Source organism: Colobus angolensis, unplaced genomic scaffold (genome assembly GCF_000951035.1).
Source record: "Colobus angolensis palliatus isolate OR3802 unplaced genomic scaffold, Cang.pa_1.0 Scaffold525, whole genome shotgun sequence".
NCBI lineage: Eukaryota > Metazoa > Chordata > Mammalia > Primates > Cercopithecidae > Colobus > Colobus angolensis.
The window spans coordinates 270,065-286,053 of NW_012118766.1; the positions used below are offsets into that span (position 1 = coordinate 270,065).

Genomic DNA, 15,989 nt, shown 5'->3' on the forward strand with positions numbered 1-15,989 from the left:
TGAGAACACCAAATAATAAAATATACATACATATACACGTATCTATAGCTATGTCTATATCTAAGTATGTATGTATCTCTCTCTTTCCCTCTCTCTACATATATGTATCTATCTATCTCTCTATATATAGATACATAGATATATAGCTACAACTTGTGATAGGTGATATAAAAGAGTAACAAATACATAGGGAGAAAAATAGTTTTGGGGCATTTAAATACATGAATAGGACAGAGAAAGATTTGCCCAATATTGGGATCTTAAGGTTGAGACATAAAAGTTCAAAGAATCCATGAAAAACCTTCCAGGTGGAGGGGACAGTGCCCGTGAAGGTACTAGGACAGCAAAGAGTTAGCTCATACGGAACAGAAGGGAGGCTGGAGAGGGTATCATGGACAGAGTGAGGGCCACAGTGGAATAGCATGAGTTTGAAGAAGTGGCCCAAGATCAGATCATGATTGCTTTGGAGACCCAGTAAGAGGCTTGGTGAGATTTAATCAAAAAACCATAGTAAACTGTTGTAGGAATTTTGAAAATAGGTGTGACATGGACTGATGTGTATTTTCAAATAAATTGGGAATCAGAGGGCCAAGTCGATCGTCTAGGAAAGTGGAGGAGGATGGGGGTGCAGGAAAACTGCCACCACCATGACTAGCATTCTCTATCCCCCTCCGAAAACACCTTCTGCCAAAGCCTTGCCTTTTGGTGCCAGTGCGCAATTAATCACAGTGCCATATCCTGTTATCTAGTGAGAAGTGAATTTGAATTGGACAGAATATGTGGTTATGGGACTGCCCGCTGCCGGAAGAAATGTCGAAGCGAAGAATACAAAATTGGAAGATGTCCCAACTCCTATGCATGCTGTTTGAGAAAATGGGATGAGAGTTTACTGAATCGTACAAAACCCTGAAACGCAGTAGTGCTGGTCCCTAGAGTCGCTGGAAGCAGGACCTCAGTAGCTTTCCTTCCTGTGGCCTTGCAGCAAGGGCATCCCCATTGCAACCACGGATTCAGTTATCAAACAACGTTTGCTGAGCTTCCACTCAATGCAAAGCCAATATAGGAGATTGAAGAAGAATACAGCCTGGAAAGCCCCTCTGGTTGTGATAATGGAGAATAGTATTGGAGGTTAATCATGGGTTTCAACACTGCATAAGTTGAACCAAAAATATGTCTACCTAATCAGCTATAAACTGCAGAGAAACATCATTTTTATTCTGATAATGCTGGTTTTCTTTTCTGATCAAAAGTTTTGCTCAGAAGTTGTATACGTCTTTTGTTAATTAAAATGGAAAGTAAATCAATGTTAAGTGTGCCTTGTTTAGAATACACTGTATTTCAAAACACAGACCTCTGAGGAGAAAAACAAAAGAAGTGATGTGTGATGACAAGCTTGGGAACCCACCGGAACTTAAGGGATTGATCAAGTGGGTGTCTGTGGAGAGTCCCATGCAGCAGAGGGCAGCAGAGAGCAGCCCTGCGCTGAGCTGTGGATTCTTGATCCTGAAAACTGATAAAGAAACGGGACTGATGAACATTTGGCCTGCCTGCCTTTCTCGTCCAAACCAAATTTCAAGGTAGTCAAAAGCTTCTCTCCTCAAAAGTAGTCCAGCTAATAAATGAGGAGTGTCACTATTTTGCAAACACATAGGGAGACAGGGATCTAGCCAAGGAATGTCAACAGCAATTAAAATAAGCCAGAAAGACAACCTGCTACCCTGTGCTTCCTAATAGAAGGACATAATGCCATGTATGAGCTGCTAGTCATGGTAAGCGGCATCATCCTCACCTTTTCAGGGTGGAAACTGAGGCTGGATTGTGCCCTTTCTGCCAAAACCGTGTAATGGTCCTTCGCATAGCCATCACTCGGCCTCAACATGTGGTTAGTCTTATTTCATCCCTTAATAAGACCCTCTCCTAGATTATCTCAAATAAAAATAAATTATTTCAAAGATGCCCTTTTGAAAATACTTCAGAAGGTGCAACTCAGGGGGGAAACAACTCATTTTGTAAAATAGAACCCCAATACTATTATCATCCCTGGAAAAAAAATCAACACTTGTTCCTTAATACAATTTAATAGTCAATCTGTATTCAAATGACCCTGAGCATTTCAGAAGTGCCTTTTTAAGAATTGCTTTATTAGAATCTGGATCCGGGAAGGCCCACACACTGCCTCAGGTTGTTTACCTCCAAGGCCTCTTGCATAGATGGTGATGTGTGCTTCTATTCCATCTATAAAATATTGTGCTGAAAATTGAGTGTATATCTGGGCAAGCCCCTAGATCTCATCACTACAATTACAGGAAAAGAAGAAACTTCTGAACCACCACCAAGGATGTCACATTCCAAATGCAACATACAGAACACGCTATAAGACAATGTGACATTTATTTTATTCTTATATTGTTTTAGACCCTTTTCATTATTCTCATATTTCATATTTTATAAAATACTTCTAACACATAATCTCCTTTGATCCTCACCATAAACTCTTGAATTAGGCATGGTAAGTGTCATCATCCTCCCCTCTTAGGCATTGTTACTAAGGTTCAGAGGGACTAGTGTTTTCCCAACATTGGCCAGGATATTACGCAAGACCAGGCCTAGACACCACATCTCAAGTGCAACTCAGAGGCAGCACAGCAGCATGTACAAATACACAAAGCCTGGAATCCCACCTCTACTGTTCAGCAGGTGACCTTGGGAAGGTGACTTATCTGACTTGTACCTTGATTTCCCCTCCTGCCACATGGCCATTTTGCCCAACAACACTTACACACACAGACCCAACTGCTGACCCTGTGCTAAAATTATTTTTTGCCTCCTTTTAAAATTTAATTTGATGCCTTGCCAAGAGAGGCCATCTTGCACTTCCCAGTGTAAACATAGAGCAAAGCAAGGGACTTCTACAGACTTTAATTGGCGCCACCAGCCGTGGTGGCCAGAGAGACAATAACAAGCAGAAAGCAAAGCTATCTCATCGTCATTGATGACTTGCATCGTGGTCTTCCCTGAAGAGCCCTGGGTTTGGCTTGGCATCCTAGTGTTCTGTTGTTTTGCTTTCTAGAGGCTGGATTCTGAAACAGCGCCCCCTGAGTCATGATTTTGATTAATGATTCATTACTATTAATATCTGAATAGTGGAATTGGTTCCTTTTTTTTTTGCTTTCCTTTTGTAGAGAAGATAAAAATATGTAGAAATAAATTACCAATATATTCCAAAATTTCGATCACTTTTATAAAAGATCCACATTCCAAGTTTAAATAATTACAAATACAACTGTAAGAAATTGCTATTGAACTAGAGTATAAAAAATACCCAGAATACATAGATAAGCGAATAAATCTTCATTTAGGGTTGAGGTAGCAGCAGCTGTCTACCTCGTTTCTTGGCCATCTATGTTCTTCCAACATCCAATTGTCAGAATTTGATGCAGTAAGTGATTAAAGAAACTTATCATGGGCCAGTTGTCCCCTGTCTCCGCAATGTCCCCTTGTGCTCCTGGAATTGGAAGACTTCCTAATTCCTTGAAGTGAAAGGATGTGAATGATGCTTCTGCTCTCCCTGACCAGCACCTCGTGCTTTGCAGTGGAGAATCTGTCCTGAGACCCAAAAGATAGTGGCCTCCGCATTGTGCTGCCGGGGCAGCTGCTGTGCGCACCTGTCTGCAGCTGCAAACCTTCTGTCCTTCGTTGGTGCTTCCCTGGATGCCCAGGTCTCTATTGTCATTGCTGCCTCTTTCTCCATTTGCTTCCAGCTTTCTCCAGGTAGAGAATAAGTATTTTTATTTACAAAAATGACCTAAGTTGTTTTCTCTGTCTAGATTAAAATGTACGTGCAAATGAGACATATGAGAAAAGTACTATCTTTTCCAGATATCGCTGATGTTATATTGGATATTAGGTGAATACAAAACTCTTCAACCAAAGCCTTCATCCCTTTAGTTAAGTCCAGAGCAGCCTGTCTGGGTTACATGTATGTCTGAGCTCATGCAGCCAAATAAGAAACACACACACTTGGTTAAAATGTTTAAAGAGATGAAGGAGAAGGGAAGACAAGCCCTCTGCTTGGATATTATGAGAGGAGAAAACCAAGGCTCAAACATAGATTTTTTTTTTAAAGAATTGAATTGGACCCAGTGACATCAACAGGAGGTGTCTGGGGGCAAAGAGAATGGAAAGGGGAGAAAAAAATCAAGACAACTCAAATTTAAGTTAAAATAGAAAGGAAGGGGGTCCAAAGCGAGGAAGGAGAAGTGGAGGGGACCAAGAAACGGGAGAGAGAGACTCAGGAAGGAGAAGAACAAGAAAATAACATTTTGAGCAGCCTTGGAACTCTCTGTATAACTTCAGGAAGGGAGAGTTTGTAAAACCAGGTCCTACTGGTTTTGTTGTATGTCTTATGGATGATTTTTTAACACTAAAATAAAAACGTTTGGCAGACAGGATAGAATCAACATGGCAGTTTATTTATGTCCCTGTTCTGATGAACATCAGGGGGCTTTTGAGAAGCATTTGAGAACATTGGCAACTTTATGTTAATTCATGTTTGTTCTGCCCCTCCATGCCTTCATCTTTCTGTTACTTTCTCTCTGTTCTTCCTTATTCACCAAACCCATCCAAGGCATTCAGGCATATTAATTACTTCCTGAAATACGCGGCTCAAGTGTGTGTTCCACCAGCAGTGCGATAGTAGCACGTCCACATTGTCCTTTAAGAATGAGAAGTCATTCTGGGGCACCGCTCTTCCCACGCTCCGGGCCCACACACACAGCCCCACTCCATCAAAGGAGCCCTGCTGCCTGCCCACCCACCCGGGGTGCTTTCTGGCTTGCAGTCCTCTTGGCAGACATGAGGCAACGATCGCTCCCGTTCTTCACCAGCCTTCTCCTTGTGGCTCTGCTGTTTCCAGGTAAAATGGAAAAGTGACCCAGGCGTGGGTGCTAGAATCTCTCTGCAATGGTCATCTGGGGTATGGGAGTTCAGGCTGGGCAGGGAGAGACGAAGTCCTGGGAGCACACATTCCTGGTGGAGCTTTGGGTCTCTGAACTGGGTTCATAAATGGCACTCTGAATTGGCTGATGGCACTTGCTTCCCAGGGGAGAGGGTCCCACCCCGACTCCATTTTCTTATCCTTTTAACATTCCCCTTTCCCTTACAGAGAAGAATATTCCTTACAGAGAAGAATATTACATTTTAGGGAATCTTAACAACTGCATTCGTGACACTTGAAATAAATTCTCTGGCTGCGCTGGCTTTGAGGAGGTGCTCAGACTCACTGTTCAGGGCATACATTTCTTACATATCATTCACCTTCTCCTCTCTCTACACACAGGTGCATACAACACATGTGCACAAATGTGCACACACATGGAACACTAGCATCCCTCCCAACTCCCCCACCCAGTCACCCACACTCACTCACCTGGTAGAGTGTAGGTACCTCATGCTGACGGGTCTTCCAGGTGGAGGCCTCAGAGCACCTTCAGCCATGTGTTTCCACTTGCACAGGATTGTCCCAAGCCAGACATGTTAACCACTCAGCCACCGAGGCTCTCAGAGAACTCCGGGAAGGAGCCACTGGGCGAGGCACAAACGGGTCTCAGCTGCTACACCACCCAGTGAAACGGGACCTCATAATACGGCGCATCCCCCCTTACCAAGGTGAGTCGGGGGCCAACACGGGAAACAAGTGCATCCACTGGGGAGATGTAAAGGGAACAAATGGATGGGAAGGTGTCTGTGCTGGTCGGGGCGGGTGAGCAGTCATCGTTTGAGGAAGACATGGTGTGGGTGCGTTGGGCTGCCCTGCCAGTCAGGGAGGCCCCGGGGTCTCACAGCTTCCCCTGGGGCTGGATCACTGAGGGCCTCGTGGAACATGGAAGTTTTGAGGGACCAAAAGGCAAATTATCTGAGGCCACGTCTAATTGCTGACGTCCTCCAAGAACAGGAGCCAGAGGAGACACTGGTGGAAACGTGGCTTCGCACCGGGTTGCAACCCCATGCCGTTAGCTCTGGAGGTCGTTCCACCCCACAGGAATTTACTGAATACCTGCTGAGTGCCAGGTGCCCATTGCAGTCTGGAAAATGCTTCCCGAGGATGGGGGCAGAGAATAGACTGTATTGTCAGTCTACTTAGGCGAGGGGGTAGCAGGAAATTTCAAGGGACAATTGAGTCTCCAGCCACCCTTCTGGACTCTTCCAGAAGGGCCAGGCTTCTGGTCAGCCCCCAAACCCCCGGACAGGACCAATTACAAATCCAGAAGCGCCTGGAGGAGCCTGTAGTTTCCAAGATGCTTCTTTAACCCCAAGCTCTTTGCTGATCGTAAGACAGGGAGAACTAGGTTAGCAGCTCAGTGAGCAAGGGTAAGAAAGACAGGAGGGTGTTGGCAAATTGCTGTGACGTCCAGCAAATAAAGTCCTGCCGAATTTGACACCTGCAGTATCCTACCCCACCTCCCATCCCTTTCTAATTGGCCCTCAGTTCCAAAGGACTCATTCATCTGGATCTCCTCCCAAGGGAAGGGAAAAAGAAAACTCAATTATTGCACAACAACTATAAACAGGTGCAATAGTAGGCAGGTGTTATTTAGTCTAACAGTATTCCTATGAGACAGGATTATTCCTTCCTTTGGTTAGAGGAGATTTAGCGGGGAAGAGCTATACATCCAGAGCTGATGTTTTAGTTTGGAACTTGAAGCTATTAACTATGGACAGCTGTTTCATATCCGTGCCACTCCACCCTGTCCCTCAGGGCTGAAATGACCACAGTTTGATTCTGGAGATGGTCTTAAGAAGCTAATGTTGGCTTTTTTTTTTTTTTTTTAATGCAGAAGCTGCATCAGATTTAAAAATTGTCGACTGCAAGAGAAGTGAAGGCTTCTGTCAAGAATACTGTAATTACCTGGAAACGCAAGTAGGCTACTGCTCTAAAAAGAAAGATGCGTGCTGTTTACATTAAAACCGATGTCGCTGATACAGAAACAAAGCTCTGCCACTTACCTGTTCTCCTGAGCCACGTTGTCCAACCAGGTGCAGGTTTTTTGCGGAGGTGTCTGAGCAGCGGGGAGCGGAGGTATTGCCACTTGTGCCAGACGGTTCAAATATTTTCTTGTGGCAAAATAAATGACAAAAAATGCTATCCATGATCTTAAAGAAGATGACATAGCTTGACACGAACAGAATTTTCAAACTCACACAATTTGTGCTAGTAAATGTGGATGTAATAAACTTTCATTGGAAAGAATTCAAATAATTTGTTCTTTTATTTAAAAACTATTTTTTGAATACCTACTTCTATTCTAGGGTCTGTGCAATGGAGTCCATTCTGTTCTCAGTACTGTGGAATGTAGTCAGGATGTTAGGTGTGTGGTCAAACCCATTCTTCCTCAGCCCCATCAGCAACTCGGTGCAGGCCGGTTCCAAGCCCTGTTCTCTAGCAGCGGCTGAGAGTGTGCAGGCAAATGCCTTCCGGGGAGAAACTGGGAGCTGGGAGTTACGGCCCGTTCTCTTTGTGCTAAACCTGGAAGAATACCCACTGGAAGTCCTCTTGTGCCCCTTTAAAACTACCCGTTTGTTTTTCGTGGCCTTAGAAGACACAAAACGCAGAGCCCCATCTATGACCCGATGGTGCTGTGCATTTCCAGGCTTTTGGTGTCCTGAACAAAGAACTGGATGTGATACTCAAAGAGCAAAGCAAGCAGCAAAAGTGTGTGAAGCACAGTATTACACTCCCGGAGAGGGGAGAGTGGGCTGACTTCTGCCAAATGGGATCAGCATGACTTCGGTGCACTTGGGTCTTTTTTTGTGTTTTTTTTTCCTTCTGTTGGCAAGGCTGCCTTGTTTTTAGGCAGCGCTTGCCTTTTGATTGATAGGTGTGTTGCTTAGTTACTTTAGCCTCTGCAGGCTTGTGTGTTGTCTCCAGCCTATAATTTTAAGTACATGTATGATATGCAATCCATATGCATGCGCTTTAATGAGCTGATTATCATACGGGGTCCTGTTAAGCATACTTTTTCTCTTTAACGCGCATGCCTATCTCTGAAGAGCTGCCCCTTGCTGGTTTGGTCTGGATCTTGCTGGCCATGGGGTCCTTGCTCTCTTCTTTATCTTACTTTTTGTTTTGGCTGCTTCACTTCTGCCTCTTATATTGCTTCTTGCTCACCCACCCCTTCACCTTGCTTCTGTTTCTGCTTTTATTCATTCTGCCCTTTATCCAACTTCCAGTTTCCTCTGCAATTCTCCTGCCTCACATTCACTTCCAGAGATAAGTAATTTAGGAGCCAGTCCCCCAGGTGGCAGCTATAAAACTATGCTTGATGTATTCTCCTTCTAGGGAGAAGTTGGAGACCTGGATGTTTTGCTGGAGCTAGTAGGGAGGAGCAGGCACAGTGCCTATCTATATCTCTGTTCAGGCTCCCACAGGTCTACTGTTTACCCTGCCCCTTTGGCTCCCAGATGCAGACCCAGAAGTCAACCCTCAGGCAGCAGATGGGAAAATGGGTAGATAAAGCCCTTGCAGGTAGAAACCGGGAGGTGGGCATTTGACTGCCTGCTCTGGCCCGAGCCCAGGGAGACAGCTGCCAAAAGTGCTTGCAAATCTGTGTCCAACCATCTCTTTGGCATCTGTGGTTTAGGGAGACCTGCAGATGCCAGCTCTATCAACCCCAAGCTGAGCGATTTAGGAGCCAAATCCCTGAGTGGGAAGCATAAAGGTCAGGGTACTATATGTGTGGTCCAAAGCCTTCACTCTTCAGGGAGAAGCTAGGAGTTGGGACTTCCTTACCGATTAATTGTAAGGTGCTATGCCTGGGATAGGGACTGTCCTGGGAGTGTGTCTCAGCTCTTCCCACCTCTTTTCACACGAATATTTTCTCAGTTGCTTGATGTATAGTAGTCTTTCAACTAGTCTTTGGCTTTCTCTCAGCAAGAACTGATCTGTGTGTTGCTATTTCTTTGGTGTATCTGTGGAAGGAAGGAAAGGCTGGAGCCTCTGATTCCACCATCTTGCAGACGTCAGTCTGGCACATCCTTGATTACTGTGTAGTTGAGCATTTTTTCATTTGTTTATTGATCATTTTTCTCTTCTGTAAAATTTAATAATTTATTGGGTTACACTTTATTTATTTATTTTTATTTATTTATTATTTTTGGATGGAGTTTCACTCTTATTGCCCAGGCTGGAGTGCAATGGCACTATTTCAGCTCACCGCAACCTCTGCCTCCTGGGTTCAAGCGATTCTCCTGCCTCAGCCTACCTAAATAGCTGGGATTACAGGTGTGCACCACCACACCCAGCTAATTTTGTATTTCTAGTAGAGATGGGGTTTCTGCATGTTGCCGGCTGGTCTTGAACTCCTGACCTCAGGTGATCCGCCCACCTCAGCCTCCCAAAGTGCTGGGATTACAGGCGTGAACCACTGTACCCAGCCCGGTTACTACTTTATTCTTATCCATGTATATGTGCTCCTTTTATATCTAACCTTACATATTATTTCCTCCATCAGTTATCTTCCTTTTCTCTGGAATGCCTCCTGCTTAAACCCCAGTTATCCATGAAATGTCCTCTCATTATCTTTCAACCATAATTTTCATGCTTTTCCCTTTTGTTCTCTACTTTGCAGATAATTATTTTTATATCAGTTTCTCTTTCTGTAGAGCCCTATTTTTTTTTTTTTTTACTATTTTTGGATTTTGAGGTTCTGTTATTAGATTTTTATTTATTTTTAAAGAGTCTTATATTTGCAAATAGTCTTTTTCTTTCTCAACGTGTGACTTTCTCGTGGGACCTAATTCTCATTTTGCTGACCATAGTTTCTCAAATCTCATTAGGAATACACATTGATTTTTTAAAAACTGCATTTTCCCATTGACATAGCACAAATTACAGTTCAGTTAAGTCTCTTCCAGTTAAAAGTGCTGATTTCACTTCTGCTAGTTTTACACTGACTGCTAACATCTACTTGCTCACGCAGACCAGCTGTGGAGGATTGCTTTGGTAGGGTAGGCTTGAGAGGTGGCAAAGAATCAATGTGGGTAGAATCTGCTGTTTGTCTTAAAATTTTCTGTAGAGTATCTCTACTTAAAAGAAGTTTCATGGATATCTTTAATAAATACATAGGGAAGAAATAATGATATTTGCCTAACCTGTCCGTAAAATCTTCATCAGTGTAATTACTTTAAACTCAAGTTAATTAATAATAAACTGCACATCACAAAACTTTGAGCTCATTATTCTCTTTGCAGCTTTCTTTAATTCCCATAAATTAAAAATTCCTGCAAATATTGTTATTTATGAGGTTGCTACAAAACTAATTGCAGTTTTTGCCATTGAAAATAATGGTCAAAACCGCAATTAGTTTTGCACCAACCTAAATACAAGTATCTGGGTAACAATCAGGATCCCGGGGCTCAGCATAGGATAAAGCTAGGTACACAGAGCCCTTTACAGAATGCCACCTTTCCAGGCTTCTTTTCTGAACAAAGCTGTTCCTTAATCAACTTACATACGGGCACACTCACATGGGGCTGACACCCAGCAATAATGAAGGTATGTGAAACTAGTACTTACATACAAAACCAGAAGCAGTGGTAATTTAAATAACCTCTTCGTAAAGCAATCTTAATATGTATGTAAGACATAAAATACGTATTCCCATTGTTTCAGTTATTCTGCTCAGAAATCATCCTAGGAAATAAAAAAAAAATTGAGAAACCTAAAAAACTCTAAAATATTCAAAATAGACCACTATATCAGCAAAGCATAATACACCTACTCAGAGATATTACATATTCCTTAGGTATCATAAATATAACACAGTGAAAAACCATTAAAATGTATTACATTTTCAAAATACATATCTGTCCTAAAAATTATGATACCAATGTTCACATATTCGATATAAAATTAACTGTGAGAAGTATGTTCAAAAACAATAAAGTTTCTAATGTTAAAATTGTTGGCGATTTTTAGACATTTATACCTTTAAAAATATCATCAAGTTATTGAATTACTCTTAAAATTTAAATATACACTTGTAAGAACAAAATTAATGTGCCTAAAAATAAATATATATGTATTTACAAATATATCCCTTAATTATAGGCAAAGACATTCTGTTGTAGACTTAAGTTGCACCCAGAAACTCACAGATTTAACATAAGAAAGCACTTCCTGGGCAGTAAGATGATAAGACTCCTTGTTTGTATAGTGGTGAGTAAAAAATAAATAAAAAATTTTAAAAAAGATGATATGACATTAAAGCATGTTACCCAGAGAGATTTTGGAGCCTATCTGGGATTCATAAAAAACAGGTAGAAACTGATTTTATTTTCCTCTCATTCTTCGGTATTATAATATAATATTTCCTCTCATTCTTTGGTCAGTGCTGGGTTGGGGACAAGGGGAGGGAGAGCATTAGGACAAATACCTAATGCATGCGGGGATGAGAACATAGATGACAGGTTGATAGGTGCAGCAAACCACCATGGCACGTGCATATCTATGTAACAAACTTGCACGTTCTGCACATGTATCCCAGAATTTAAAGTTAAATAAAATAAAAATAAATAAAAATTACAGTCATTAAAAAAAATAATTTGCCATCCTGCTTGGAGACAACTGAATAAATATAATGGGTTCTCAAGGTCAGTCCTGAGTCAGCAATTCCATTAGTTATGCATTCTTTGTTCTTCTCACAGCAGCTTTTTAGTACAGGCCCCGGAGCCCTGCTGACGTTTTATGGCCACCAGCTGTACCGCAGTGGGAAGAGGTCCTTAGACAGGAGCTTGCTGGAGGCTGTCTCAGAACCCACTGCAGCACACCTGACTGCCTTGTATTCCACTCTGCACGCCCACCTTCCGCCCAGTGTCTTTCCCTCCCCTGCACCCCAGTAGCTTTCCCTGGGATTTGATCCTTCTGACTCATCCATTGCCCAGAGCGTCCCTGTCATCAAGAAACCTGTCTTCTCCTCAATGCCTGAGGTCTGCGGGACAAAGGACAGGTGGGCAGGCTCAGTCAATTCTACCCCATTGCACCTCGCATGACATAAATAATGGTCACTTCTAGTCTTTGCTTCCTGTCCCTACATGTGGTGGTCACTGCAACCCTGCAGGGTTGACCTGCTCTCACCTGGCTTATCCTTACCTCTTTGGGTCATGGAAAATGACCTTCTGCACCCAGGGAATCTCCCTTAGTTGATAAGACCAAAATGGAAACAAATAATAAGACCAAAATGGAAAGTTAGTCTGCCTTCATAAAGAGAGATTAAATTCATTAACACAAACCCTGCCTCTTTCTTGAAAGACCAAAAAAAAAAAAAAAAAAAATCTCTGGAGCAAGAGGAGAAACATTAGCATTGTCCATGAGGATAAACAAGTGGGGAGAACCCCCAGCTAGCTTTTTCATCATCCCGAAAGGAGACACCAGTAAGCAGCCACTGGATTTGCCAGCTGTACACATTTCATATATATGAAATTATACAACATGTGGTATTTTGCGCCTAGCTTATTTTACTTAATCTGAGATTTTCAAGGTTCCTCCATATTGGAGAATGTGGCAGTACTTCTTTTTCTTTTGTGACCGAATAATATCGCATTGTATGGACGTGCCACACTTTGCTTATGCATTCATCAATTGATGCACATTTGGATTGCTTCCACCATTGAACAGTGGTGACTAATTCTACTATGAACACTACTACACTTATGTACAAGTTGTGGTTTGAACACCTATTTTCACTGCTTGTATGTATACACCTAGGAGTCAAATTGCTACGCCATATTGGGAACTCATGTTTAACTTCCTGAGGAAATGCCAGACTTTTCCACAGCAGCTGCACCACTGTACATTCCCACCAGCAACATATGAAGGTTACAGTTGCTCCACATCCTCACCAACACTTGCTGTTTTCGGAAATTTTGTTTCGTTTTGTTTCGTTTTGAGACAGAGTCTAGCTCTGTCGCCCAGGCTAGAGTGCAGTGGCGCAATCTCGGCTCACTGCAAGCTCCGCCTCCGGGGTTCAAGTGATTCTCGTGCCTCAGTCTCCCGAGTATGTGGGACTACAGGTGCCCGCCACCACGCCCGGCTAATTGCCTCGCTAATTTTTGTATTTTTAGTAGAGACAGGGTTTCACCATATTGGCTATGCTGGTCTGGAACTCCTGACCTTGTGATCCGCCCACCTTGGCCTCTCAAAGTGCTGGGATTCCAGGGGTGAGCCACCGCTTTTGAAGTTTTATTTTTTTTTATGACCATCCTAGTAGATGTGAAGTGATATCTCATTGTGGTTTTGATTTGCATTTTTCTAATGACTAATGACATTGAGCATCTTTCGTGTGCTTGCTGGCCATTTGAATTTCTTCTTTGGAAAAATCTATTTAAGTCCTTTGTCCATTTTTAAATGTGTTGTTTGCCTTTTTGTTGTTGAATTGTATCAAGTTTTTTTAAAATATAAAAACATTTTTTCTACTTTCAAATGTTTGCAAACCCAAATGTATTTTTCCTCTCTTGTCCTTACACTCTTCTTTTCCATTCCTGAGTATGATGCACATCAGAGTAATTATCTTGTATGTAGAGACAAATTGAACTCTATTTCCTTTCAACTCTGCAATTAAATGAACCTATGAGCCTGTGACCAGATATCAACAAAATTAGCCAATAAGGTTGATTTTCTATTTTGATTTCTTTGAAATGATATGCCTTATTCTTCAGAATTATCCACGAAATAGTTCCTTGGGGATTGCTTTCTGGATCTGTGATTTGGAAATGGATTCAAGTCTGGAGGAGAAGGTATGTGATAAAATTTGATACTATTAATTTATTTCTCCCCCAAATGAGTTTATTTTCCAACATAGTCTATTGTTTCCAAACTATACAGAAATTTTCTAAACTATAATTTCACAATGATTTGATTAGTGACTGTACTGCTGGAAAAAATATGCCATCCAGCTTTACCTTGGATCCTTTCCGAATAAGGTGTAGTATAAATAGAAAGAATGAATATAAAGTATAAAATATGCATTTTATTGTTTTATCTATAAATCGCCTTAGTGACTTTTAAAAAATGACTCAAATTTTTGAATATACACACTCAGTGTTTTTATCAAACAATTATTCATGTATCGTACAGCCACTTTGTCCATGCACAGGATACATTCAGAATTATCATTATTCCTTGGGATCCTTGAAGTTAGGGTATCATTTTGGTGTGGAAGCCAATTTCCCTAAGGGGCAAATGAAACTGCTTTTCTTTTTTTTTTTAAATGAGTGATTTCAGAGATATCTTCAGAACAAATGCTCCACAGAGAAAGAATTTCACATTTTAATCAATTTTTTAATGTACTGAGTTGGACCCCTACAAATATTCATAACTATTTTACAATTAGTACATGGCTAACATTTAAGGTAACCTTTTTTTTTTTTGGCAGAGGGTCAAAAGCAGCTTGGAGTGCCCAATTTCCCCTAAAGTCCTAACTTCAAAGGTGCTTTTGCAAGGTACAGAAAGGTCTGTGAATCACAGAATCCCTGCCAGGGCACGTTGTCCTGCTTAATCTCTCCAGAGATGGAAAGTTCAAAAGGAACACCTAGCCTCTGCCTCTTTGGCATGCTCGCACTGTTCACCCATGCAGAAAGTCCAAGGCCACTGCTTGATGTCTCTTTTTCGAAATCCATGTTTAGGTAAGACTCATGGTGAGATATGGTTGTTGTAGACAGGTTAAAGAAGGCAGAAGACAGCTTGCAGAAATATGATGAAGATGCTCTGAAGAATAACAAAGCTCTGCAAGATATTAATATAGACAAGGCCAGAATAATATCTAGAGTCTGTTATTGCCTACATAAAAATGGGGTGTGGATTCATCTCTGCTTCCGTATATTGGGACACCTCTGGAAGGATTAATAAGAAGCTAATAGCAATTGTTATGAAGCCCAGGGGGGTAGAAGACATCCTTTTCACTTTCCCCTTTTGCTCAAGAGAATTTTAAGGAAAATAAATCTAAGTGACCCTGGGACTTAAATCAAATAGGGGCAAAATGTGCAGCTTCATCAACTGTGTGTTTTAATACCACACATTATATAAACCCACACAAAAAATCGTGTCCTTGCAGACTCTGTTTTCACAACTCCTGGCATCCAGCCCAGGATGACACAGCCCCGCAGTCCCCGAGGACTCTCTGCATTCCTCACTAGACTGTCACCTCCAACAGGGGTAACTTCGTCAAAGAGAGAAGACCCTGTCCTCTTCCCCCAGAGTGGACAACATCCTGGCCTTTCACAAATAGATGAATTTTGCCAAATTTGTGGAATAATGTGGTACATTGTCTCTGGTTTTTTTTTTTCTTTCTTTCAGCATAGCGTTTGTGAGGTTCATTCATGTTGTTGTACGCATCTTCTTGTTTTTCTATTCTTGTTGTGGTGTGGAAATACATTATGTGTTTTATTGTTGTCATAATACACTATTTGGTTGCATTCTCTTGGTTGCAAGGAACTGTGCTACAGTGAACATTCATGCACATGTCTCCTGATGCACATGGGCCTATGTTTCTGTTGGTAGGTGGGAGTCATGTTGCTGGGAAATAAGCTATTTATCGGCTCAACTGTGGTGGACACCGCAGCTTTCTGAAGGCAGAAAATATATCTTTACACAACCATGTCTCTAGCACCTAGCACAGTGCTTGGCACTCAGTAGCCACACCTCAACGTTGGTTCACTTTCCTCTTCAACATCCGTATGTGGAATTCTTGGTTGATCCCTGCTTCTCTGAATATCAGGAAGCCAGTCTATTTTTAGGCAGAAAGGGAAGAGTAGTCAGTAACCTTCTGCCCACAGCCTTACTCAGTAGAGCGGATAAATACGCTCATACTGATCAGTATATTCCCAAAAACCTATAAATGTCCCACTTTGTGCCTTCTCCGCTCCATCTCATTCCGTCATTCATCATATTTGCTCTCCTTCATGGGAGGGCAGGGAGGTTCAACGGACCTTAAAAC

The 15,989-nt window shown here is 42.0% G+C and overlaps 2 protein-coding genes across 3 annotated transcripts in view; both read left to right on the forward strand.

Moving 5' to 3' along the window:
• LOC105525260 overlaps positions 1–910 on the forward strand; it is a 5,729-nt gene extending 4,819 nt beyond the window's left edge. Inside the window, exon 3 of the mRNA XM_011960814.1 lies at positions 750–910. Within this exon, the coding sequence (XP_011816204.1) occupies positions 750–910 (161 nt within the window). The remainder of the gene's footprint in view (positions 1–749) is intronic.
• A 3,783-nt stretch (positions 911–4,693) lies between these two features.
• Positions 4,694–15,989, forward strand: part of LOC105525254 (sperm-associated antigen 11-like) — a 15,183-nt gene continuing 3,887 nt past the window's right edge. The window contains exons 1-3 of one of the 2 annotated variants that reach the window (XM_011960808.1): positions 4,694–4,915; positions 5,515–5,667; positions 6,837–7,106. In XM_011960808.1, the coding sequence (XP_011816198.1) occupies positions 4,723–4,915; positions 5,515–5,667; positions 6,837–6,964 (474 nt within the window). In that variant the 5' untranslated portion in view covers positions 4,694–4,722 and the 3' untranslated portion in view covers positions 6,965–7,106. Of the gene's footprint in view, positions 4,916–5,514; positions 5,668–6,836; positions 7,107–15,989 lie in introns of those variants that run through there. The other variant, XM_011960807.1, reaches the window with a different exon arrangement.